We start from the raw sequence: 27,234 nt of genomic DNA, 5'->3' as shown, positions 1-27,234 counted from the left end.
CGGTGTGTGGCGGCCAGTCAGAGTGAGCCTGGGCTGAGTGTGAGATACATAGAGAGCAGCCATGGACCGGCTGGCACCGTACGGCAGTGAGTATCGGGTCATGGTGGGGCTCACTGATGAGCAGGATAGTGGGTCGTAACGTGGACACTCCCCGTGCATGCCTTAGAGCAGACAGAGTCCCGGGGAGCCAGTATTGGCATTATTAATGGGGCTCACTGTGTTACAATGCTATCCACGTGCACTCACAGTGTTATTAAATCATTTGTGGAACAAAATCAATGTGTGTTGAGCAATCTCTGTGGAAATGCATATGCTTTCTGCTGATTTGATCCATTTCCATTGCTATGCTCAGGGTTTGCCTTGATCAGTAGAGCTCACATTGTGGTGATTTTATTATTTTTTATTTTCAGTCTTTTGTTTCATTCATGAGAGAATAATGCAGATGATTATGATAAGCTTGTAATAAAGGGTATATTAAACTCGTATACAGTTGCAGAACATGTTTGTGTATTTATTAGTGTGTGTGTTTAGTCTATTTAATTGGTGTGAGGGGTGGTCTGTCTGTGTTTAGGTGAAGCAGTGAGCCTTTTGGCAATCTTTGTTTGAAATTAGAATAGGCGTTCTTTGTATTGCTAAATACTGTAGTACCTTTTGTGTGTTTTTTGTAAAGATGCCATTTGCCTGAAAAGCAGCATGCACACTTTAATCTAAAAATCCAGTTCTTTCTTTTGAGGAATTCTGGATCTGTGTTGTGGATTCTAACCTGAGAGTTCATCTCAGATTATTTAGACTCCTACACGAGAATTGCTGTTTAGTAACAAGTAAAATGTATCTGTTATAGTATCCAGCCCTTGGTGTTGGCCTGACTACTCCAGACTGTCTTCTCTGTATTTTCTGTGTGTATAGAAATGTGTATTGTTTTTTTTTTCTCTTTACTTATGTTAAACAGTCTTCAGTTATACTCAAAACGTGTAGGGGCTATTTACCAAACATTGATTATAAAGAGAATTGCTTCCAAAGAGTTGGTTATATATTTTATTTTTCCAAAATTAGTGGCATTGGTAGCTAATTTTTTTTTTCTTTTCATGACAACTTGCTTTTTAGTGGATACATTCCTGTGCAGAATCCTGTAAATTGTGAGGATGGATAACATGTACCTTTTTTAGTAGATAGCATGTTCCAGAATCAGTTACCTGGTAAATAATTATTAAACTACTGAAACACATAATAGAAGAGTGCATTTTACAGTAAAACGAGGAGCACATGCAGCATGTGAAGTTTATTCTACAGAACATAAGGAAGGACCGGAACAGTAAAGGTTACTTGACTCCTTGTGTTTCCAGTCACCCCACCCATACCCCTCTTTGTGATTAAAACATTTTAATCCCATTGGACATCTCAGCGCAAATGTTTTACATTAATTAATTTTTTTACGATGTTGATACACTATGTCAATGGGTTCCAGCCATTTTTACTCCTGCTCTGTTAAAAACAGTTTCACCCAAATGTGGTTGTTATTGAGATATTTTTTCTGTTTCCAGCAGTGAGAGTTGAGAGTTGCTAGAGAATAACAAAATTAATGTCTTACACCTATAGCATATTTTTACATTAATGGGAAGCAAACATATGTATGCAAGCAATTTGGTTGTGACAGTCCTAAGTATGACAGTGTACCATTCTGTCAGATTTAGTAACATTAGGTCCAATGACCTCCCCGAGCATGCAACTTGCTGCCAGTGTTGGGTAGCATAATAAGGTATGTCATATTATTGTGTTGTTGTTTTTTTTTATAGCTTTGTTATCTCACTGTGGAAGGTAAGGCATAGTTGCAGTGGGTATGTTGTTGTGGAACTCTGAACCCCCCTCCCTCCCTCGAGAAACTTTAAGGAAGTTTCAACTGTTACTTTGGCACAACACTACATAACGTTTTCTGACCCCTATATTAGATTGTTGAAGACAAAGGAATTCTGTATTTTCAATGTGAATCTTTTGAATAAAATAGCCTGTTATCCTTCCAGCTTTGGACATCAATGTAATTTGAGTATTATATATATATATATTGATGAATCATTCCTTTTTCTAGATGATCCCTTTGATAAACCACCATGCCGAGGCTGTTCTTCATACCTCATGGAGCCATATATTAAATGTGCTGAATGTGGGCCACCAGAATTCCTTCTTTGCTTGCAAGTAAGTAGCCTAAAAATCTCTCTATATTTTTTTATGATTTATTTTCTCATGATTTGATGGTATAGTAGTTTTGTAGACAACGATCTGGTGGCTTCATACAATACTGTACTGACATGTGAATATTTTTTATTATGGAGCAATGAATGGCGTGCCTCATATGCAATAAGTGGATGCTTGGGTAACCTAACGTGGAAATTGAATGTCTCTTGATAGTTAACCTTTGCAGGTAAATGGAAAAACACAAGTGGAAAAATCTGTAGCCATATGTGTAAATAGAATAATAAGAAACAAAAAGATAAAACCTATATGGATTAATAAAAATAAGTGTGCCACCCTACGGGTATATGCAAGAATATGTAAGAAGCAGTGCCGTTGAATGCAATAATGTGTTAGATGATTTTCTTTACAAGAAAGAATACATTGGGATTTTACTTTCAGTTATGTTCTGGAGAGTATAGACAAATATTGTAGCCATTACCGAGGCTGATCTTTTCATCGACTTTAGACTGGTGGCAGATTTGACATGTTGCTGACGGTTCTTCTACATTTGGAAGTTTTCTAGGATAAATTATTTTCCAGTAGACGTTAAATCAATATGTTTGTTTGTGCAGCCCTAGCCACACTTCCACTGGCAATGACTCACACAGCCTGCATGAAAAAAAATTTGTTTTATTTTCAATCAGATGTTAACTTGTTTCAGAAGTTTTTAATCTCCTGCTCTGTAAATGGAACTTTAATCACACGGGAAGCTCCAGTAGGGTCTTGCAGGCTATTAACAGAGCAGGAGATAAGAAATTCTAAATTAAACAGACTGTGGAATAAAGGTTTGACCATTGGATCTCTCTTTACAGGAAGTTTTTATGAAGGCTATGCAAGTCACATGCAGGGAGAGGTGCCTAACTCTGTGTAAACAAAGTGATTTAACTCCTAAATGAAAGAGAATTCAGCAGTAAGAATGCAGTGGCATGATTTATACACAGTACATTTATACATCCCTTTAAGATTATTATTGATATTTATAAAGTGCCAACTAATTCCACAGCGCTTTACAATATTTTGAAATGGGGGGGAATTTACAATGAGCTGAAGTGGTCCAGGTGCCTACAGTGTCCCTTTATGTTCTCACGATGGGTAGTTAGTCTTTTTTTGTTTTTGTGCCAAGAATTGTTAAGATAATTGCACTTCTATATCTTTCAGTGCTTCTCAAGAGGATTTGAATATAAGAAACATCAAAGCAATCACAGCTATGAGATTATGGTAATTGTATTCAATTGTTTTAGGTTTCGACTAGCCTATGCACCTGTCATTATTAGATTTTACAACACCATCACATTCTCCAGTCTGATGGATAGGATACACAAAAAATGGTTACTATTATACAAATATTTATTTCTTTACTTATAATAGGGCCAAACTGTTAAACATCCTTAAACCATACCTATATTATCTATTTATTTTTATTTTTTTGCAGGGGAATACTTTGTTTAGAAATTATTGCTATATGCTATATTTTGTTTTCTTATATATTTAATTTGTCCATTGTTGTTTGTTCTGCATCAATTATTTAATTTTTTTTATTATTTCAGACCTCAGATTTTCCAGTCTTGGATCCCAGCTGGACAGCTCAGGAGGAAATGGCTCTTCTTGAAGCTGTAATGGATTGTGGATTTGGAAACTGGTAAGGAGTAAAATAAAATCCTGAAATATATAGCTGTCTGAGTTTGGTAATAATAAACCTCTGAAATATCCCACTTAATAAAGCAATGTATATAGTTACATAGGCTTAAAGGAGACTTGGTCCATCAAGTTCAGCCTTCCTCACATTTTATTTTTGCTGTTGATCAAAAAGAAGCCAAAAAAACAGTTTGAAGCACTTCCAATTTTGCAACAAACTAGGGAAAAAAATCCTTCTTGACCCCAGAATGGCAGAAATCAGCTTGTCTTGACCAGTTTTTTTTCTGCTTATAACTTGCCCGAGTTTAAATTTCAGATTCAGAGGATGTGGTACCATATATACTCGTCTATAAGTCGAGTGCAGTGTTTTGACCAACAATTGTAAAATATGCTATGACTCATAAATAAGTCGAGGGTACTGTATTTGAATGGAATTGTTCCCCTTCTGTTCGGTTACCAAACAGACTCTGTGTGGTCCCCCTTGTTAACACCTCTTAATCATCGACCACCCCTGGCTGTTAACCACAAACAAGCATTCCCTGGGTGGCCGCCATTCATATATAGGAACGCACTTGTTCAAACAATCTTGTCTCCTAAACTCAGGCAGCAGTACCTGGGCGTCGACTGCATGGATCTCTGAGTCGGCTGCGCAAACCCGCGAATCCCGACGAAACTTCTACCCCTGCCCGTTCGACTTCCCGAACAGCTAGGAGAATGGTGTTCGGGAGTCGAAATTCTATCGAAACTAGCACTGACCCGTGGATAAGTCGACACTGTGTTTTAAAATGAAGTTTACGACTTAAATTTCTCGACTTATCCACGAGTATACACGGTAACTTTCTAAGAATCAATAACCGCTTGTGCTATAATTTTTATTTTGAACAGTCTCATAAATGTATGACACATAAATGTAAGGTCTTGAAGCTCTTAAATTGCCATTACAATATGTTCATTGACATGTGTTTAAAGGATCACTATAGGGTCAGGAACACAAACATGTATTCCTGACCCTATAGTGTTTAACCCACCATTTAGGTGGATTGGTCCCCCCTATAAAAGTATAAAACTCACCTTATTTCCAGCGCCGCACTGGTCTGCCGGTGTTGGCTCCGCCCCCTTTGTGACATCAAAATGGCCGCTTTTCAATGAATCAATGCATCTCTATGAGGAAAATTCTGCATCTCTGAAAAGGCAGTGTTTACATTAAAATGCCTGAAGGGAGGGAGCTATTGTACTCACCAGAACAACTACATCAAGCTGTAGTTGTTCTGGTGACTATAGTGTCCCCTTGACATTTTGTCTTGTTAATTATCTGTTTCTGATGTATTGCTGTACTCTTGCCATATCACTCTGAGAATGCCGTGGTAAATGAGTTTCCAATACATGCAACCCACATTTGTGTTGGCAACAGAAGATATATTTGTGATTCAGCTGGTTGAGATTTCCATAGAATTTAAGGTTGTGATATCATCTGCACTTTCTGCATCATTATCCCAACAAAGAGACAGAGCACACTGAAGGAAGAGGGTGAAAAAAAAAGTCCTTCAACTCATGGTCTGAGGAAATCTGACCCCCCCACCCCTTACTAATTTTAAATGTATTTTATTTTTTAATTTCTTCTTTTCTTGGTGCACAGAGCCCCAGGTGACCAAAACCTTTCACGTTTTCTCCATCTATATCCTTCTCACATCTTTCTTTTGCACTAACCATCACAATCCATTAATCTCAAGAATGTATATAGTTACTTTAGTTTTCCCCCATCCCTTACCCTTCTACCATATGAAAGCAACCTAAAAAGTGGATAAATAATTAATACACTACCCCGTATGACCATATAGATACGGGACAATTTAACGAGTCATTAGCCACTCACTCTGCACAGTCCGAAGGAATCAGTGAGCTTTTGAGATTTGCTTATAACAAAGTAGTACCATGCCTACATTGCTGAACGTTCAGTGCTAATGACGATACCCTTATCAGATGAAAACAGACTCTGTGCAGTCCTGGATTAGAAGATCATTGTACCATTATAGTGCAGATTCTATTGCAATGTATTGTCAATGTAATAACTTGTTATTACTTATTATGAAAATCATATTAAATAAAGAAAAAAAAAATGAATCGAATTGTTTATGTAGTGCCCATTACAATTTCCTGATATTTTCTCCTTTTAAGGCAAGATGTTGCCAATCAAATGCGCACAAAAACAAAGGATGACTGTGAAAAACACTACATGAAACATTTTATCAACAACCCGCTCTTTGCAAGTACCTTACTCAGTCTGAAGCAAGCCGAGGAGGAGAAGCATGTGAACACAGCCATTTCGTTCCAACGTAAGACAAGCTCGTAGTATTCAGATATGTGCAAAAGATGAATCTAGTGGCACAGACAAGATAGTTACACTTTTTGAATTACTTGATAAGAAGCTTTAGCTTTCCATAAATCTGGGATCCCAGAGAGAACCTAGACCACCTGAGCAGAAAATGATTTTAGATGTTGAAGATCAACAGACATGCTGATGTATGCCATGTTGGAGCATGTAGATTTATTTCCCTTGCTGCTCATTGCTGTGTCTTTCATATCTAGGTGTAAGCTGTCATTCCTTACTTGTACTTATTCCAGTCAAACCTACATAATATTAGTCCTTATACACCAGAAGAAATTCCCCGCAATCATGCCTCCCCAAAGCATCAGTTTAACATGTGGCAAGAAAAATACATTTCTCTGCTCCGAATGTTCAGATTAGTTTGTAACTATTCTCCCTTTATTATTTTAGCTGCTGACGATCCTCCAAGACCAACATTTGAATCCTTGCTTTCCAGGGACATGGCAGGATACATGCCAGCTAGAGCGGACTTCATAGAGGTAATAATTCCGTAGATAACTGTATAGTTATTTTAACAGTTGTAACAAAACAGAATTGCTAAGAAATGTCATGCTGTAATTTTTTTTTATTTTTGAGAAAGGAAAATGTACACCTAAAAAGTGATTATATGATATTGTGTTATGTTTTAAAAGGATCAGAAACATTTGTAAAAACATGAACAACTGCTTTATATTAAATAAGCATTATCACTTATCTAATGTTGAAAGGGACACTATAGTCACCAGAACAACTACAGCTTATTGTATTTGTTCTGGTGAGTAGAATTGTTCCCTTTAGGCCTTTTGCTGTACACACTGTCTTTTCAGAGAAAATGCAGGGTTTACATTACAGCCTAGTGATAACTTCACTGGCCACTCCTCAGATGGCTACTAGAGCTGCTCACTGTGCAGTACTGCCATTCAGTGTCTCCACCCTCTGCATGGAGACACTGAAATTTCCTCATAGAGATGCATTGATTCAAAGCATCTCTATGAGGAGATGCTGATTGGCCAGGGCTGTGTTTGACTTGTGCTGGTTCGGCCCCTGATCTGCCTCCTTGACAGTTTCAGCCAATCCTATGGGAAATATTTTGATTCGCTCACAGAATAACTTCTGATGATGTCAGCTAAGCAGGCAGGTCATGGGCAGAGGCAGCATCTGCAAACGTGAGTACAAGTAAGATTTTACTATATTTAGGGAGGCCTGAGGGGAGGGGCTAGATGGTGGTTTTAGCACTATAGGATCAGCAATATATGTTTGTATTCCTTTAATTAGGTTGTGAATCAGTTCCAAAAAGTATAATTCAGAATATTGCTTGGTTTTAAAAAATAAAATAAAGAAATGTATTGATTTTGTCCAAGACAATATAATACATGTTCTCCTACAAAGAAATTTGTGTATGGCTATGTCTTATGTAATGCTAATAATATTAATAACTGCTAATAAATATTGATATTTGCTAGTTCTGGGTCTCCCAATGCATACTAGTCTTTAGCTGTAGAGGTCCAGGAAATCTTGAATACTGTTATGGTGTGATCTAGATGACTACAGAGCTTGCTGGTAGATTGAAGCAACCTTTACAGCACTGCATTCTGACAATGTTCCTTGACATTTGTCATCAAAATGTATAACGTTCAGGTCTATTTCAAGGAGATTATTTTGATTCTGCCATACATATGCAAAGTAAGCCTCGTACTTTATAATTCTTATTGTATATTAAAGTTGTGGTAATTTTTTATTTTTTTTTACCCTCCATATAAATATGTATAAGGGATGTTTTCTGATATTTTTTTTTTTATTTTAGGAATTTGATAACTATGCAGAATGGGACTTAAGGGATATTGACTTTGTTGAAGATGATTCAGATATATTGCATGGTAAGCACTTTTTCTTGTAATTGCTTGAAGAAAAAAAAGTATATAACAATAGGGGGGAAAAAATTAACTTTTTTTTTCTTTTTCTTTTTTTTTTTTTTTTTTACACAAAATCTGTAACCAGTTTATTCATCCAATGAGAAATTGGACCATCATTTTGGAGTCATGAAAGAAATGTATGTTGTTTTGTGGCTAAACTGGAATAATTCAAATTGTTATAGCAGAAGTGTTTGGATGTATGTGTATATATGTATATGTATGTGTGTGTGTGTGTGTGTGTGTGTGTGTATATATATATATATATATATATATATATATATATATATATATATATATATATTCCAATAAATGGATAGCACTCCAGGGTCTTTCATATGAAAATAAAATTAAACTTTTAATTCATGTTAAAGTTTTATTTTCATCTGAAAGACCCTGGAGTGCTATCCATTTATTGGAATATCTACATCATTGTGCTGGATCAGCACCGGGCAATATCAGTATCTTTACCAGGAGTGCAAGCATTTTTGGATTTTGTGTGTGTATATGTATGTGTGTATGTATATATATATATATATATATATATATGTGTGTATATATATATATGTGTATATGTGTGTATGTATATATATATATGTGTGTGTGGGTGGGTGGGAGGTTGAGGGTTCTGCGCAGTATCTTAGCTGTTCCTAGAACTGCCCTCTTCTGGACAGAAATCTCCGATGTCCCACCTGGAATCTGTTGAAACCACTCCCTTAACTTGGGAGTCACAGCCCCTAGTGCTCCTAACGCAACTCTGACTACTACTGCCTTCCTAGTACCACATCCTTTCTAGTACTTCTTTCAGTCCTTGATATTTCTCCACCTTCTCATGTTCCTTCTTCCTGATGTTATAGTCACTGGGTATTACCACATCCACCACAACTTTTGTTTCTTGTCTACCACCACGATGTCGGGTTGGTTGGCCAGCACTTGCTTGTCTGTCTGGATCTTGAAGTCCCACAGGATCTTAGCCCTGTCATTCTCAACTACCCTTTGTGGTATCTCCCATCTGGGCTTTGGCAAGTCCAATCCATATTCTGTGCAGATGTTTCGGTACACAATCCCAGCAACTTGGTTGTGTCTCTCCGTATATGCTGGTCCTGCTAACATCTTGCATCCGGTTACTAGGTGCTGGACTGTCTCAGAAGCCTCTTTGCACAGTCTGCACCCTGGGTCTTGCCTGGTGTGGTAGACTCCAGCTTCTATTGATCTGGTGCTGAGTGCCTGTTCCTGTGCTGCTAGGATTAGTGCCTCAGTGCTGTCTTTCAGTCCTGCCTTTTCCAACCACTGGTAGCATTTTGTCATGTGAGCCACATACACTATCTGCCGGTGGTACACCCCATGGAGAGGTTTGTCTTGCCAAGGAAACTCCTCCTTTTCTGCATCCTCTATCTATTGAAGTCTCAGGCATTCTGTTAGCAGTTCATCTTTGGGAGCCACCTTCGTAATGTACTTGTGGATGCTCTGTGTTTCATCCAGGACTGTGGCCTTGACACTCATCAAGCACGACCTCCTTCCTTCCAGCATTTTGGATGTAATCCATCATTCACAGTGAGTGGTTTCCTGGTCTTGACATCCATGGTGACCAGTTCTCCTCTTGGCCAGTTATTATTCCATCTGGGTACCTGGGTACCTGATGACCGGTAGGGCATATGTGTTGATGGCTTGGATCTTGTTCTTGCCATTGAGCTGGGACTTCAGGACCTGTCTGACTCTTTGGAGTCATAAGGGAAATGATCCTAGGATGTATGTATGTATATGTCTGTTATGTACATCCCTGCCTTATAATTTAGACTGAACTTGCTTTTTTAAAAGAAAGTTATAGTGTCAGTAATATAAACATGTGTTCCTGACCCTATAGTTGTAAAAACATAGTATAGGCTCCCTTACTGCCTTTAAAAAGTTAGTTTACTTACTTTTTCTCCAGCTTTGCACCAGCTCCTTCTCCGTGACTGAGATCGTCAAATTTGACAATCTTCACCAACCCAATGCTTGGGAGGCTATTGTGCATGCGTGGCATAATTCAGCACTGCACCAATCAACATCGCCTCATAGAGATGCTTTGAATCACTGCATCTCTGTGGAGAACTTTCATTGCATCTCTGCACACTGCAACACTGGCCCAGGAAGCACCTCTAGTGGCCGTCTAAGGCTGCCACCAAAGGTGTTCCTATGCAGCAATGTCTGTATTTTTTTCTCTGAAAAGGCAGTGTTTACATAAAAAAAGCCTGCAGGGACAGGCTGTAAACACAAGAACTACATTAAGCTGTACTTTTTCTGCTGACTATAGTGTCCCTTTTAAGATAACCCTAGTTTTGCGTAGCAAATCGATCAAAACATGTGAGATATGGCAATTTTGCTTTTATAATCAATCGCATTGTTGTTAATATAATTTTTTTCTGCATTTTGATTCACATCAGCTTTGAAAATTGCAGTTGTGGACATCTATCATTCCAGGCTGAAAGAGCGGCAGAGAAGGAAAAGGTTGGTGGTAGTAATGATATACCATTGAGTTTATTTATTACTTATCATAGATTGTAGAAATATGCGTTGGAAATGGTATACTGCTTTTGCTGGATGAACTACTTGCAAGTTCTGTTCACCAATGAATAGGCTCTAACATAATGTACTGAAGCCATCCAACAGTGATATGTTTGTTTATATGGGAACCAGTGGCTCTTTCACATAATCTGCAAGAAATAAGGGGAATTGGGGGCACACCTGGAACATGCATTTCTAAGTAGTAGTGCTGCCATAAAGACCAAAATATATACAAAATACAGATTAGGGACCAGCGTACACACACACAAATACTTTTAAAAATATTACAAGACTACTTAAAATCTTCACAAACAATTATGGAGATTCAGTTACACCATATGGCCATATTGTGTTAAGCCCACCACAACATCACAGTACCCCAATATTGGTGGGTCCTACACTAAGATGCTAACTTCAATGCTTACTCCTTAAACTGCTTCTAGAGACTCTCCTCAATTTATGCTTTCCTGTGGATACCTCCAAATGGCACCTTAAGTGGGTGGGTTGCTCAGCCCAATAGGAATCTGGTCGGGATTCCAAATTTCTTTTGCTGAGATGGGTGATTATAAGTAACTTTGTTCCTGCACGTGCATATAGAATAGTGAATGTACGTTTGCTGGTCAAATAGATTTGTTTTTATTGTTGGTTTTATTTTTTTGTTATAGAGTTGTGTAAATATGTGTTTTTTTTTTTTTTTTTTTTTTATTTTTTTCATACTTTATCCCTTTTTAGAATTATAAGAGAACATGGTCTTATAAATCTCAGAAAATTTCAAAGTAAGTCTTTAATTTTTACGTACAAAATAAGTTGGTAGTTTTATAACAATTTGACACTTATTGCATTGATATTGTGTGTTGTGTTTTTATTTTGTTTCAAATTCTACATCGTTATTATAGTCATCCTTTAATATGTAATCCTATTTCCACTTAGTTTTGGAAAGAAGATACCTTAAAGATATTCAAGAACTGTATGACACAATGAGACGATTTGCCAGAGTTGTGGGACCATTAGAACATGATAAATTCATTGAAAGTCACGCTTGTAAGTAAAAGTGCTAAATTATGTGCTACTGATGTGATTATAGTATTACTTGTTACTTTTTGATACTTGTATTTAGGAGTGTTTGTGGGGGTTATTTACTTAGATGATAAGCTAGAGTGTGTGTATGTTTAACAAGTTGTTTACTCAGCCATCAAACCAAAGGCCTTTTAACCAACTTGTTTCATAAATCAAATAGGTCTGTCTGTGATTGTATTAGTGTGTATTTTTTCGTTTGCCCCCCTCCCCCCACGCTCCTCTTATCCTAGGCCAATTTTGAGTTCACTGTCTTGTTCATTATTGAGAATACTCAGATACATCGACTTTTGGATGTATCTATTTAAAAATGAGTGTATTGTGAGCTTAACAATATGCACAAGATCAGAGACCCCCATTTAGTTTTGCTGTGGCTTTGAACTAATGCCCTGTTTGGGGCATAATTACGGTCTAGAAAATGTTTGCCCACGCCATTTCACCACCACCAGTCAGTCCAGTTGGCGCATGTTTCAAGTTCTTACAGTTTTGTACATGCTTGCAGTAGCCGCATATTCTTGCTTTTAGTTGAGAAGTGAAATCCAGCCCTGGTGTCACCTGCCGTAATCCATCTGTTTGTCTCAGGTTTTAAATACATTCAGAAACGTTCTTTTGAAAACCACACTTGTAAGAAGAATTGAAGCATTTGTGGTTTTTTAACCATCTTGAATCAATATAGCTCCTCTGACTTCTTTCATTAACAAGATGTTTTTGCGGTTGCTCGCTAGATATTATTTATCCGTAGGTTGAATATCTATGGTGCTAAAATCTCAAGCGGTCAAGTGTTAATGAGATGCTAAAACTACCAAATCCTATCCAACAATAATAAGCACACCACAGTTAGTCTCTTCACTTATATGTTTCTTTATCCTTATATTTGGTTAAACAGCAGCTTATTTTAGTAGCGATTTATGTTTGCTGCTATTTGTGTCAATAAGCATTTGTGCCTGATAATGTAACTGCTAGTGTGTGGTAGTCATTGCAACACACACCACAATAGTTTTTTTTTGTTTTTTTTCCTTCTTGATTTTAGCATTATTAATGCAATTCTGGTCATAAAAAGGAATTTATTTTGCAAATTATATATGTACCCTGCTATACACGTATTCTCCTTTATTTCTCACCTTTTACAAGCATGTGTATTTTGTTTTTTGTTTTTCTTTTAGTGGAATTTGAATTGCGCAGGGAGATCAAGAGGTTACAGGACTATAGAAGTGCAGGGATTAAAACTTTTTGTAGTAAGTAAATGCATTGAAACGGTGCAAATTTCCAAAGGACCTATGTAAAGCGTCAAATCTAATCAGGTTGTGGTGAAGAAGTGGAGGAATTGGATATATGAGAGAGAGAGAGATCGGTGGAGGCTTTTTTTTTTTTAGTTAAATGCCTCCACCAGGTGCAGTAACAAATATAGCTGGTTTAATTAAAGAATACCTCATAAAAATGATATACCACAATACTGACAAAACCTCAAGCTTATTGTTTTTACCTGACCATATCCTTTGGAGGCATTCAGGCAAACCAACTGGATCCTAGTCTCTCATATGATCTCAGATTGAGAATCTGCAGTTTCTGACCCCTGAGATATAGTGTGTAAATGAGGTAGGACTTACATTTCACATTGCCTATAGTTATTATTTGGGCACCAGTCTTGTGGCAAATTTCAACATGCAGCAAACATACAACCATGGTGTCGGGATATCTGCTATTGATGCCATTAAAAACTACTAGAAAGCATTGCACAGGAAACACGCTAAAACTGGATGCACTATTAACTATTTTTGTTGCGTATCTGGGAGTACCTTGACTATTTAGTTATTAACAGATTGAAACATATTCTGATTTTCGTTTTTATGTCCTTTTAATCACAGGTGCAAAAGTATATGACAAATTAAAAAAAACTCGCAACGAAGCACGCTTGAAGAGAACCCTGCTTTCTGAAGTCCTTCAGTATATTCACGATGGCAACGCTTGCCAACAGTGGCTCAAGAGACAAGCAGCAATGTATGGTCAATTTTATGTTTTCCTAATTTCCAGTGTTGGTCTTTCCCTCAAACATATTTATATAATTATATCAATGAATCTTGCTCGCATGGGGCCGCATACAATTTTGGACTGTATGGTTTTTAAGTAGGAAACAGTTTGACATCTTGTAATCGGTGTTTCCCAAGTGATGCAGAGCTATATTTCCGGGTCTTGCACACTTTTTAAAATGTTTACATGTGTGGTAGGGTTCCCAATTACAAATTTTCCTCTGTTCGGCACATCACATTGACACATGCAAGAAAAGAGCATATTCTGTGAACATGTTCCTTAGCAATCGCGCATATGTCATTACCTCACAGTGCTGCATTAATGCACGGTGATAGGACATGATCCCAGGTGCATACCAGCTTGCTAAAGTTCCCCTTCCCCCACCGTCCCTCAGGTACTGTGCAGTCTAGTGTCCCTACTATTCTCTCTGACCACACACTTTCCCTCCTGGTCTGTCTCGTTGTGTTTAGCACACATTATTTTATGTGTATGAGTATTGTGTCAGCAGTATCATACAACATCCCTATAATTTGCAACATTTATTTTGTTTTTTTAAATACTTTTTCACCAGCAGCATTTTCTCAGTTTGTTTTCTCAGTCTATTATAACATGTCACTGCCCTTTACTTCCATGGAGTGTTCTCTACCATGTTTTGTGTCTCATCTTTGTGTATAGTTATCCTATGTTAGGACCCTGAGCAACAGCTGACTTATTTCTTTATCTTTCTGCTGCTCGTAAACACAACTCTGTTACTTAGTCTGCACAGTTGTCTATTATCAGACCAGTACCCTGTTTGCGTATACTTGTGTGCTTTTATCTGCTGAGAATGTCATACCCAGACTTCTTTGTCACACCTAGCTCTCCTACTGAACAGAGTATCCACCAAGAAGACCACCACATTTGATTCAATTTGGCTATGAATGTAAAAAGTTTATTTCCTAATTGTGGGGGCAGTGACATTTTAAATAAAATCTGGAATTTTGTTTGTAAAACATAATGCATAATCACAACTTTGCAATTGTAAAATATGTAAATGTCATTTGTGTGTGTCTTGTTTCGTACATGTCAAATTATCTTTTTCTCTGGATTGCTTCTTTTATTTTATTTTTAAAATTCTTTATTTTTGAGTGCATGGATAGACAATATCGCTTACTCTGCCACAACAGCGTTTGTAAGCAAGGACATTTCGTATTGGTGTTACATTTGTGGCATTTGAACAGTGCACATTTTTATATATAAATGCATGAACAGAGCATATATTTATCTTGGTTAGGCATTACATTTAGATTTTCTAGCTTAATCTACGCTTTTTATGAAGAGTATGCATGTTAATCAAGTACAGTGCTTGCAAGTTAACTGTGGGAAACATAAGGTGAGGTCAATGCTAGATATGCTAGGGTAAGATATAGGCTCCTGAAGTCTAACCCGCTATGTTGCTGGTACCTACCTAGTTTGACTGTAGAGGTCGGCAGATCGCTTATGAGTTACTTAAGCTTTAGTGAAGGTCGCATTAGGTGGACGACATAGTTTAACATAAAAGGATATAGCATGTGATTAATATTCAGGCTAATTTACGCTGTAAAAGCAAATTATAACATTGCTATCATTAAAGATAAAAAAAAAAAAAAAACAGTCATCCAAGACTGCATAGATGTGGTAGCGTGACAGCAGTCCAGGCCGCCGCACGTGGATTGCTTCTTTTAATATAAGTTGTTTAAAATATGTTTATGATTTGAATGTGTCCTCCTGTGTTTTTATATTTGATTTTGTCCATCTAAATAATGTTATATTTTAAAAAAAATTTCTTCTTCTTTTCAGTGACGCTGGTGTGTATCAGATTACACCCATTGTATCTAGTTCAGGTAAATTTCAGGCAAATCTCTGAAGTTGTCAATATACTGTGCCTTATTCTCAAACATGTGCCGCTGGATAAAACATTTACATTAATCTCTTAGCATCAAAACACATGCTGTGGAGCATAATCTTTTGGGGGTTGTACGTTTAGTTTATACCATTTGTATTCCAATCCAATCCTCAAGGCATACCAGTGTCCAGGTTTCGCTGTATCCATATTGGAGCAGAATTGGACTGTTGGTGTACATTGAAGAGTACCTTGAAGAGTTGAGTCACCATTCTATTTTATGATCTTGATTTTTATTATTTTATTTTTTTGTAACTGATTATGAATGTTTGTCTTCCCAAACAACCTCAAAGATTGTTATACATAGTTTGTGTAAGCAATAGCTATCTGTAATGATACAATTGATGTTATATCTATTTTCAATTGCCACCTCATGCTTTCATCACTAAATATTAAAGGGAGCCTACAGTCCCAAAAATAACAATTATTTTTTTTTTTTTTTTTTTTTTTTTAAGGACTATAGGTTCCATACTGTACCACTAAACCAAACCAAACTAAAGTTAAATAATTCTTTATATAGTCTCCAATACAGGACTCCTCTGCTGCAATTGCCTTCTCCACCTTTAAAGATGAGACCATATCTGCTCCAATACAATTCTTCTCATAGAGGAACAATTGATTAGAAATAGGCATGCACAGCCAAACACTGCGCTCCTCCAATCAAATGCTGCAATTTGATTCCAGGACCGCGGTAGACACCGTTCTGGAGAAGGAAGCACCTCTAGTGTTTGTCAGGAAGACCAAACCACTAGAGGTGCATTTAATCCTGCATTGATGTAGCTGCTAAATTGCAATGTTTTACATTAAAAAGTTAAAATGGCAGGACCACTGCACTCTACACTGCACTAAAATGTAATTGTGATGACTTATTGGTCCTTTAATGTAGTTTACACAATGAATCCCCTGCATTAGTTTATTTGGAAGTTTTGATTGAAGCATCTGTCTTGAAAGCTTTATAAAAAGCCACAAGAAAGTGGGTGTTGGATTCATAACTATATACAATTGCATGAAAAGGCACAGAAAGGTGTAAGGTGGAATTGAACAGAAATTAACTGAAAACAGGTTTGTAAAATGTAAGCTAAACTATCTAAGCTATGACTTTAGTCTGGTTTTGAGTTTTTGTTTTTTCTCATCTCCTATTATGGCCTAAATTTAAAAAAAAAATTCTGGTTATGATGCTTGGAGTGTTCCTTTAAGGCATGTTGCTGTGATGTATTGTATTTCCTAAATGTGTCTGTCTTGCAGGCAGAAGAAGTGCTCCTCCTTTAGACCTAACCGGGCTTCCTGGTACTGAAAAGCTGAATGAAAAAGAAAAGGAGGTATGACATTAGTTGAAAGTTCAGATTTCTCGTGTTTAATAGACAATAATGCATGTGAATTCAATAAGTATATTATTGTTTTAGCATGTAAGAGTAAGGGCTTACTTCATCAAAAATCTCTTCGATTTAGTTTTTTTGGTTTTAGTATTTTAAACAATCATAATTGTCATTTAGAGCCTTATGTTGGCAAAGTGTAATACATTACAGGCTTGTTTTAAATCCTTGCTGTTTTGTGAAAACCCTCGAAACCCTAATACAGAATAAATTGTGTGCTAGATAAATCAATTGGCTAAAGTATGCCAGGTTGTATTAGTCAATTGTTATTTGTGAAACAAAGTTATGCAAATTTTGCTGTAGAACATTTTTCTTTATTTAATCTAACCATTGGTTGAAATTTCCAGTAAACTGGGTAAGCCAGGGCTCGACAAATCCCAGGTGCCAGGTCGCCATGGCGAATAGAAATTTCCCATTGCGTCTGGGATTTGCCGGCTCTTTAATGTGGGAGCTTTGAAGGCGGCCGCCGCTGGACAGTATGCAGCCGGCCACCCGTGGGAGCAAGAAGGCGGCTGGCCGAAGCAGCATGGCGGCGGTGCGCGAGGGAGCAATACCCTTACTGCAGCTCCTCTCTGCTCCCTTGCTCTGTTTAACGATGCCAGGAGCTGGGAGAAGAGAGGAGCTGCAGTAAGAGTACTGCAGAAAAAGAGAAGGCCACTGGACCCCAGGAAAAGACCCACTCAGCTCTCCTAAAGGTAGGGAGGCTGAGTGGGTTTCAATTAATACAAAAATGTGAGCCTGTGTCTGTCTGTGTGCACGCGCCCCCTCCGATCGAATGAGGAATGTGTTTTTACTGACCCTTTTTCCCCAAGCCGTGCCACTTTTGCCGCGGCTGGTACGACTTCAATGGATGAGATTATCAATCTTTATGATCTCCGCTAAGCCAATGCTTTCCCTTAGGAAAGCATTGGGAGGATTTTGTGCATGCGCAGCAAGTGTGCCAATCCGCAGCTCCTCATAGGGATGCATTGAATTAATGAATCTCTATGAGGAACATTCAGCGCCTCCATACATAGCTTGGAGACCCTGAACGTCGGTGCAGTAGTGACCCAGGATTCTCTAGTGGCCGTCTGTAAATACTGACTTTTTGCTGAAAAGGCAGTGTTTTACACTGAAAAGCCTGCATGGTATATAGTCACCAGAACAACTACATCAAGCTGTGGTGGTTCTGGTGACTATAGTGCCCTTTTAAGAATTGCTTTTTTTTCTTGTTGAACATGACTGGCTCCTAACCTTTTTAGCTGGCTCCTAGATTCCAAACAAAATTGTCAAACCCTGGGGTAAGCCATCAGATCCTGTAGAGCAGATGTTTAACAGTAGGCTGGTTGTCATGTGGGAAAGAGTATACCTATTCTCAGTCTATTTGCTGATTGGTAGTTGCTTCCATCTTAAGTGCTGGACAGTTGTCTTCTAAATAGATTGCCCAGACTTTATATACTAAGCCCCTCATTGGCAGAAATGTCCTCATTTATTACTTGGCTTCAGAACAATTGAAATAAAAGATATGTGGACATTCAAGTGACTGCTCTTGAGTCAGCCAAACCTGATCACGAGCCAAAGCGGGAACACTACTCCAAAACATAGTTCTGATTGATTCAGAACCTTCAAATATCAGAAAGAAGAGGTGCATGAGGAAGGTTTCCACAAGCTTCTTAAAGAAGCCATTGACCATGATGAATTTGTTAATCATCAGAAAAAGTCATAAGACCTCTCGAACCATTGAGGTATATAAATATATATTCTCGTGGTAATTTTAGGTCTACAGGTTCTTGGGTTTAGTTGCTCCTTATAATGAGCTTTGAGTTAAATTTTCTGTGATTTTGTTAGTAGCTACTGTCCAGCAGTGCACATGGAAGCAACTGCTTATAACTACTTAGAAATAAGGATTTTGTGGTAAGTTGTTTTTGTTTTTTCTTTATTTAACCAAAGAATGGACTTTGCTCAGGAGTTATAGTTTACCTGTCTGCATATAGCTGTGTATCAATGTTGTGTTAAGGGAAAATGTACTGCTGTGCTTCAACTGCATTATTTGGTTTTAAAAGCTATGTTTAACGCTCCTCCTCCCCCCTGATAGACGTTGGGTGGATGTAGAATCCCTACTAATGGGGGCAGATCTCCCGCAATTCTATACCTGGGCCCCAAGGGAGCATAGGGCACTTCTCCGTACAACCTGCCCATCTGTGACCAACTTGATCTGGGTCCAGGTTGTTCACAAATATGAGTTGATTTCTTCCCCTTTCCCTCTCACCCCTATATATCGCAACAGCGTTTTTGCCCCGGGCATGAGAGCCGGAGATTTTAGGGACAAAGAACATGCTGGGCTCCTGAGGATTTATTATCTATGTAGTGGAGATACTATAGTCTTTTTGCAGAACTTCAAAACAGAGCAACATTAACTCGTCAGATTTTTTTCAGATATCTCCAAATCCGAGACTTTGCTAGCCAACCCGCTATTAAGACAGCAGCTAAAAAACATTTTTTTTTTAATGAATATGCAATGCAGAAATGTATCAAAAAGGCATGATCACTCTGCTCTACTCCCACCTCTGCTCCACCACTAAAGATTGGGTAGAGTTACATTACATAGATAAATGGGAATCAGAGCTTGGGGAGACTCTAGAGCAGGGGTCCTCAAGGGGCCACCCAGATGTTACTGAACTACAACTCCCATGATTCTTTGAATTACATAGCCAGAGAATCATGGGATTTGTAGTTCAGCAACATCTGGGGGTCCAGAGTTTGAAGACCCCTGCTCTAGAGGGTATTGACTGGCAGGACATGTGGGAAGCTAACTCTAAAACATCCATCTGTGTCACAATGCAAGAACAATCTTACAAAACGATGTTCCGGTGGTATACCACACCAGTTAAATTCTATCACGTGAAGAAAACGTCCACAGAGCTCTGTTGGAGAGACTGCGGAGCTAAGGGAACTTATGAACACATGTGGTGGTGCTGCCCAAAGGTAACATTAATTTGGACTGAGGTCCAGACATTAATAGCCCAAATACTCCCTAAACATAGAAGGAATGTGTGTCTATAAGGCGCTTATGATATATTAGAAATAATAGAAATAAAATTTGCTTATAGCAGCTACCACATCAAAATAGGGACTCTCTCCCCTATACAACAATATATAAAGTAAGTGTACACACAGTGTAGGAGGATATTGTGATAATAAAAACCACCACTACATAGTTACATAGCTGAAAAGAGACTTGCGTCCATCAAGTTCAGCCTTCCTCACATATGTTGTTGCTGTTGATCCAAAAGAAGGCAAAAAACCTAGTCTGAAGCGCTTCCAATTTTGCCACAAACATGGAAAAAAATCCTTCTTGACCCCAAAATAGCAGTCAGATGTCTACTTGGATCAAGCAGCTGTTACCCCACTAATTAGAAACTATATCCCTCTATGTTATGTTTTTGTAAGTATTTATCCAGTTGCAGTTTAAACATCTGTAGTGACTATGACAAAACCACCTCTTCAGGCAGAGAATTCCATATCCTTACTGCTCTTACTGTATAAAAACCTTTTCTTTGCCTTAGATGAAATCTCCTTTCTTCCAGCCTAAATGTGTGACCTTGTGTCCTATGTATAGCCCTGTTTATGAATAGATTTCCAGATAAAGGTTTGTACTGACCCCAAATATATTTGTATAAAGTTATCACATCCCCTCTCAGGTGCCGTTTTTCCAAACTAAACAGATTACATTTTTTTAACCTTTCTTCATAACTAAAATACTCCATTCCTTTTATCAATTTTGTAGCTCGTCTCTGGACTTTTTTTAGTACCATGATATCTTTCTTTAGAACAGGTGCCCAAAATTGCACAGCATATTCAAGGTGTGATCTTACCAGCGATTTATAAAGAGGCAAATTATATTTTCATCCCGAGAATTTATGCCCCTATTTATACATGACAAAACCTTCCTGGCTTTAGCAACTGCAGATTGACATTGTATATTGCTGCCTAATTTGTTGTCTATAACAATTCCCAAATCCTTCTCGTGTGTGGTTATCCCTAGTTCACTACCATTTAGGGTGTAAATTGCTTGTGCATAGCTTTGCATTTCTCTACGTTAAATTTCATCTGCCATTTTAGTGCCCAGTCCCCCAATCTATCCAAATCCCTCTGCAGCAAAGCAATATCCTGCTCACATTTTATTACTTTACAAAGTTTTGTGTCATCTGCAAACACTGATACATGGCTTTCAATGCCTATTTCAAGATCATTTATAAATATGTTACATAGAAGTGGTCCCAAAACAGAACCCTGAGGGACACCACTTACCACTTTTGTCCAGCCTGAACATTTACCATTAATGACAACTCGTTGTACTCCATCCTTAAGCCAATGTTCTACCCAAGGACAAGAATATTCATCTAAACCAATTTATATTAGTTTGAAGACTAACCTCTTGTGAGTACCGTATCAAATGCCTTGGCAAAATCCAAGCAGATCACATCCACTGCAACACCCTGATCTATACTTCTACTTACTTCTTCGTAGAATGCAATTAGGTTTGTTTGACATTACCTATGTTTCATAAAACCATGCTGATTATTGCTAATAACAAAGTTCTTCCCAATGAATTCCTGAATATTATCCCTTAATAGCCCTTCAAATATTTTCCCAGTTACAGAAGTTAAGCTCACAGGTCTATAATTTCCAGGCAAGGATTTTGTACCCTTTTTTAAATATAGGAACAACATCTGCCTTCCTCCAATCCTCCGGTACAACACCTGAAAAAAAATAATCTTGAAAAATTAAATACAGAGTTTCACTTATTTCCCCACTTAACTCCTTAAGTACTCATGGGTGAATACCGTCAGGCCCCAGAGCTTTATTTACATTAATTTTCTTTAATAGCTGTAGCACCTTGTCTCGAGTTATCCAATCACAAGTTTTTTACAGCAATCGTTTGCATATCTCTTGCCATAGGATCCTCATTAATATATACTGAAGAAAAAGTTATTTAAAATTTCTGCTTTTTCCTGGTCTTCATTAGCTAATAAACCCAACTCTGTTTCCACTAGTGTACAGGTGGAGCGCTAGAGATATGTAAACTTACCCCTATGGGTTAACAGAATTTGACATGCAAAGGAAAAAAACATATCACAATCCCTATACATGTTGACCTGAACCCCTGGACGTTCTTACCCAAACCAATCGATGATTGGACTCGGCTGAACAGCTATTGTTTAACAAAATTGCATTGGCCGCTCGACTGGCTCTAGTCCAAACTTGGCCTTATTCCACCACACCTCCCATAAACATGGTCCTTCAAAATCTTAAAGAAAAGTATCTTATGGACAAACTGACTGCACAAGTTCGGGGATCCATGAAGGCTTTCTCTAGAGTCTGGGAGCCATGGGAAGACTAGAAGGACAACTAATAAAAACGGCCCCTGACACTGCACCAAAAGCTAATCTCCCTCCACCCACCTCTCCTAGAAGATGCTCCTTCCGCCATTGCCGACCAGAGACCTCTGGACCTCTCACTACTTTTCTCCTTTTTCCTCTTTCTCTAACTAACTACTTCTCCCTCTTCTTTACCGAAACCCCTTTTTCGGGTACTTTCTAAAAAGTATAAAATCCGCAGGACCTGAGAGAGAGTATTATACCCAACTAATACCTGACATTTTAGTCTTTATATAACCAATTTATCACAAAGTGGAGAGAGGCGTTTATTACTACTGCTTTCACGAATGCCCCAAAATATTGTTCTATGTAAATGCTGTAAATCTACTCTCTTTTATATTGTCTGTATATTCCTCTCTGCTATACGATCTAATACAGTGATGAAACGCAACTTTCTCTGTAAACTGATGTGTGTGCCATATTGTAATCCGAATGCTATGTTTAAAATGTGCTTCATTGCTAAAGTAGCCGGAAGAAATGCAAGATATACTCTGAAACACAAAGCTTGCCTGGGCTCATTTGTATTTCCAGCAGGACATTCTTGAAACATGGACACATGATTTGTCAGAATTCCTGTGCCCAAAACATACTTTTACCAAGATCTGACTTTTGATGTGCTCACTTACATACATGCACGTTTCTCTCATTCAAGAAAGCTAGCACATTGAAACTCCTTTATAAAAACCTCACAACTCAAATTATTTTTCCTGTTTGTTTTATTCCGTTATAGTCCATTTTCTAGGTTACTTAGTCCCAGAGTCTTTATTCCCCCCAATAATATGGTGCTAATGCTCAAAAACTGGCAATAACCAAATACACAAAGTCAAAAATTTAATTTCTTTTGTCTTGCAGCTTTGTCAAGTGGTGAGATTGGTTCCTGGCGCTTATCTGGAATACAAAGCAGCACTAATGAATGAGTGCAGAAAGCAAGGAAGTTTACGACTGGCACAGGCTCGCACTCTTATTAAGATAGATGTGAATAAGACTCGCAAGATTTATGATTTTCTTATACGAGAAGGATTTATTATGAAGCCTCAACAATAACAGAACTACAACAAACATATGTGTAATAAGAACATCGTCATTAATATTTTATTGATGTTTAGTATTATGTTTTTGTTTGTTTTTTTGTGTTCTTTTTAGAGGTCATGTACCATTGAATGTATTCAGTTATTTTACTTAAACCATCTGCACTTTGACAGTGTTATTGTATGATCACCACAACCATTATAGCTAGGTGAAACTTTATAGAATAAAGTTCTACTCAGCAGATTTCAACACACATCTGCCAATATTCTTTTCTTTGAAAATAGGATTTTTCAAATCTTTACCGACTATATTTTTCCTTCTATGGTGCCCTATCTTAAAGCTGTCCTTCAACCCAGGAAGAAAGTTTTAATCACCACTACTAAATTCACATTCTGCCACAGGTCACATACAGGAAGATTATCCGTAAGTTCATATAGTATCCCAATATTGACATGTTATCTTAAACTCTACATAGAATGAAAAACTGAAATATAGAATTGTTTTGTCAAAAAAATTATCTAATTGAACAGACAAAATTGCACAAACGAAGGGAAGGCTTTATTGCTGCTGTATAACAAACTGAAAACTAAGTTGTAAAATTCAGTGTAAAGTGTTTTTTGTTTGGGTTTTTTGTTTCTTATATACAACTGTCAATATTATTCATACATTTGTGTATGATTAATGGTTTTGTTAGATAACTGAATAACTGTTTCTAAGTTCTTTAGAAATGTATATTTCCACATGTGTTCTGTTTTTGGGTTTCCACATACTTTTGTAACTTGGATACTTCCATAAGGATTATGAAATTTGTCCTTTATCTTTATTTTTCATGTGTATTTACAACAGGTCCAGTTTGTAATGTGTTGAAATAATGTCCGTACAAAAGCCCCATACTTCAATGTACAGTAGGGTAAAAATGCTTGTTTGCGGGCTTTCCATGATTGTTATTGTATGAGTATCTTTAAATGTTTTACACTTAATGTTTTTTTTTGTTTTTCTTTATCTATCTTCATGTCAGTGCATGAGACCTGTTTTTGGAGGAGTATTATAATATAAATTCCTTTACTTCAAAGGAATACCGTTAAAAAAATAAATATGCATGTCATTTATTTTGCATGTTTTCTTTGGGAGTATATGAAATCTTGGCTTGCTGTACCTGCAAATCTAGCACCTGCCTACTGCAAGTCCTCCCCTTCTGCTCCAGCACAAACACTGGCACAGGAACTATGGCTCTCCAATCACAGACTTCTCAATCAGCTGGATTTGCATGGCAAGAGCTTTGGGCAATTGCCTGCCTCAGGAGATCCACTCCAGTGCACTAAAATACGTAACAGGACCGGCTGTCTGACAGTCAGGAAGACCATGTAGAAGTGCTTCATGTGTTTGGCATATTTCTTTAATAACATGTGCAACTGTTTTAAACAAATTGGTAAATTGTTAAAAAAAATAATAATAAAAAGGAACACTAACATGAAGTGAGTCACAAGTAGAAAAATACACCAACATTAACCCCTTAACACCGCAGCCAAATGTACAAGTTGTGAACGAAACAAAACGTAAACAAAACCTGGCATTTGCGCTATATGTCTGTCCAACCGTAATTCACCTCTTTCATATTAAATGCACCCCCCCTTATTATATATCATTTTATTCAGGGGAAACAGGGCTTTCATTTAATATCAAATATTTAGCTATGAAACAATTTAATATGAAAAAAATGGGAGAAAATAAGATTTTATTGATTTTTTTTTAGTTCTACATGACATTTTAACTGTCAGTGTCATAATACTGTTTGCTTTTACTGCAATAAAATACACATATTTGTATTCAGCAAAGTCTTACGTGTAAAACAGTACCCCCTATGTACAGGTTTTATGGTGTTTTGGGAAGTTACAGGGTCAAATATAGCGTGTTACATTTGAAATTGAAATTCGCCAGATTGGTTACATTGCCTTTGGGACTGTATAGTAGCCCAGGAATAAAATGTACACCCATAATGGCATACCATTTGCAATAGTAGACGACCCAAGGTATTGCAAATAAGGGATGTCCAGTCTTTTTTAGTAGCCATTTGGTCACAAACACTGGCCAAAGTTAGCGTTAGTATTTGTTTGTGTGTGAAAAATGCAAAAATCGCCAATTTTGGCCAGTGTTTGTGACTAAGTGGCTACTAAAAAAGACTGGACATACCCCATTTGCAATACCTTTGGTTGTCTACTATTGCAAATGGTATGCCATCATAGGGGTAATTTTCATTCTTGGGCTACCATAGGGTCATAAAGGCAACGTAAGCAATCTGGCGAATTTTAATGTGAAAAAAATGAAACACAAGCCTTATATTTGACGCTGTAATTTTTGAAAACCCCATAAAACCTGTACATGAGGGGTACTGTTGTACTCGGGAGACTTCGCTGAACACAAATATTTGTGTTTCAAAACAGTAAAAAGTATTGCAGCAATAATATCGTCCATGTAAGTGCTGTTTGTGCGTGAAAAATGCAAAAAAACGTCACTTTTACTGGCGATATCATGGTTGTAATACATTTTACTGTTTTGAAACACTAATATTTGTGTTCAGCGAAGTCTCCCGAGTAAAACAGTACCCCCCATGTACAGGTTTTATGGTGTCTTGGAAAGTTATAGGGTTAAATATAGTGCTAGCAAATTAAATTCCCTATACTTTCAGCATGGGTGGTCAGGCAGGTCCCGCTAATTGTAATTAATTAGGATACCTAATTATGTAAAATTATTACATAAATATATGTGTAGAATTAATATATGTATATATATACATATGTGTATATATACGTATATATATATATATTTTTAAATATTTTTATTTATATATAGGTATATATATATGTATATAGATATATATATTATTTCGTTCTACGTGTATTTTGATATAAATATATATATATTAATATCACAATACAGTTGGAACGAAATAAAACACATCTATATATTTTTTAATATTTTATTTTTAATTATTTTTTTATTTTATTTTTTTACGTATTTACATTTTTTTTTATATTATTTATAAATATATATATAACAATTATTATATATATATTTACTCAGTATCAGTCTACGTGTAATTTGATATTAATATATATATATATATAATTATATACATATTAATATTAAAATACACCTAGACGGTGTATGTGTGTATATGTGTATATATATACTTAGATCATATATATATATAAATAATATATGTATGATCTAAGTATATATTTTTTTTTTTTTTACACTTTTAACATTATTTTAATTTTATTTTCAGCCAGCAGGGGGACCAACTGTCATTACAGTTAGTCCCCCTGCTGGCATTGCACCAGTCAGCTATACCGGCCATGTGATTGTGAGGTCCTCGCAAGGACCTCACTCTCACATGGCCTGGGGGGGGCTGAAGAGGGCGGACGTGCTGCGGGGGGCTCCCTGGGAGTCCCCCCAACCGCGATCGCCGGCGACCGGGTAAGTAAAAAAAAAAACCGGAGGGCGTACAATTACGACCTCACTCTCACATGACGGGGAGGGACCGGAGAAGGAAGATCTGCCGCGGGGTGGCTCCCTGGGAGTCACCGCGATCGCCTTCGTGGGACCGCCGGCGACCGGGTAAGTTACTAAAAACCAGAGGGCGTACTATTACGCCCTGCGGCGTTTAGAGCCGCTTTTAAAAGGACGTAATAGTACGCCCTCTGGT

General features: G+C 37.4%; 1 protein-coding gene across 1 annotated transcript; it reads left to right on the top strand.

Annotated features, from left to right (window-relative positions):
* Nucleotides 1–24,317, top strand: TADA2A (transcriptional adaptor 2A). The gene is made up of 15 exons (XM_063444395.1): nucleotides 1–86; nucleotides 2,084–2,190; nucleotides 3,388–3,447; nucleotides 3,777–3,868; nucleotides 6,040–6,197; nucleotides 6,641–6,729; nucleotides 8,034–8,106; nucleotides 10,563–10,626; nucleotides 11,416–11,459; nucleotides 11,614–11,724; nucleotides 12,921–12,992; nucleotides 13,623–13,755; nucleotides 15,604–15,647; nucleotides 16,952–17,025; nucleotides 23,352–24,317. The coding sequence occupies exons 1-15, from the start codon at nucleotides 62–64 to the stop codon at nucleotides 23,541–23,543; spliced, it is 1,338 nt and encodes a 445-aa protein (XP_063300465.1). The 5' UTR covers nucleotides 1–61; the 3' UTR covers nucleotides 23,544–24,317.
* Nucleotides 24,318–27,234: the final 2,917 nt, after the last annotated feature.

Source organism: Pelobates fuscus, chromosome 1 (assembly GCF_036172605.1).
Source record: "Pelobates fuscus isolate aPelFus1 chromosome 1, aPelFus1.pri, whole genome shotgun sequence".
Taxonomy (NCBI): Eukaryota; Metazoa; Chordata; class Amphibia; order Anura; family Pelobatidae; genus Pelobates; species Pelobates fuscus.
This window is presented reverse-complemented; position numbering and strand designations above follow the sequence as displayed.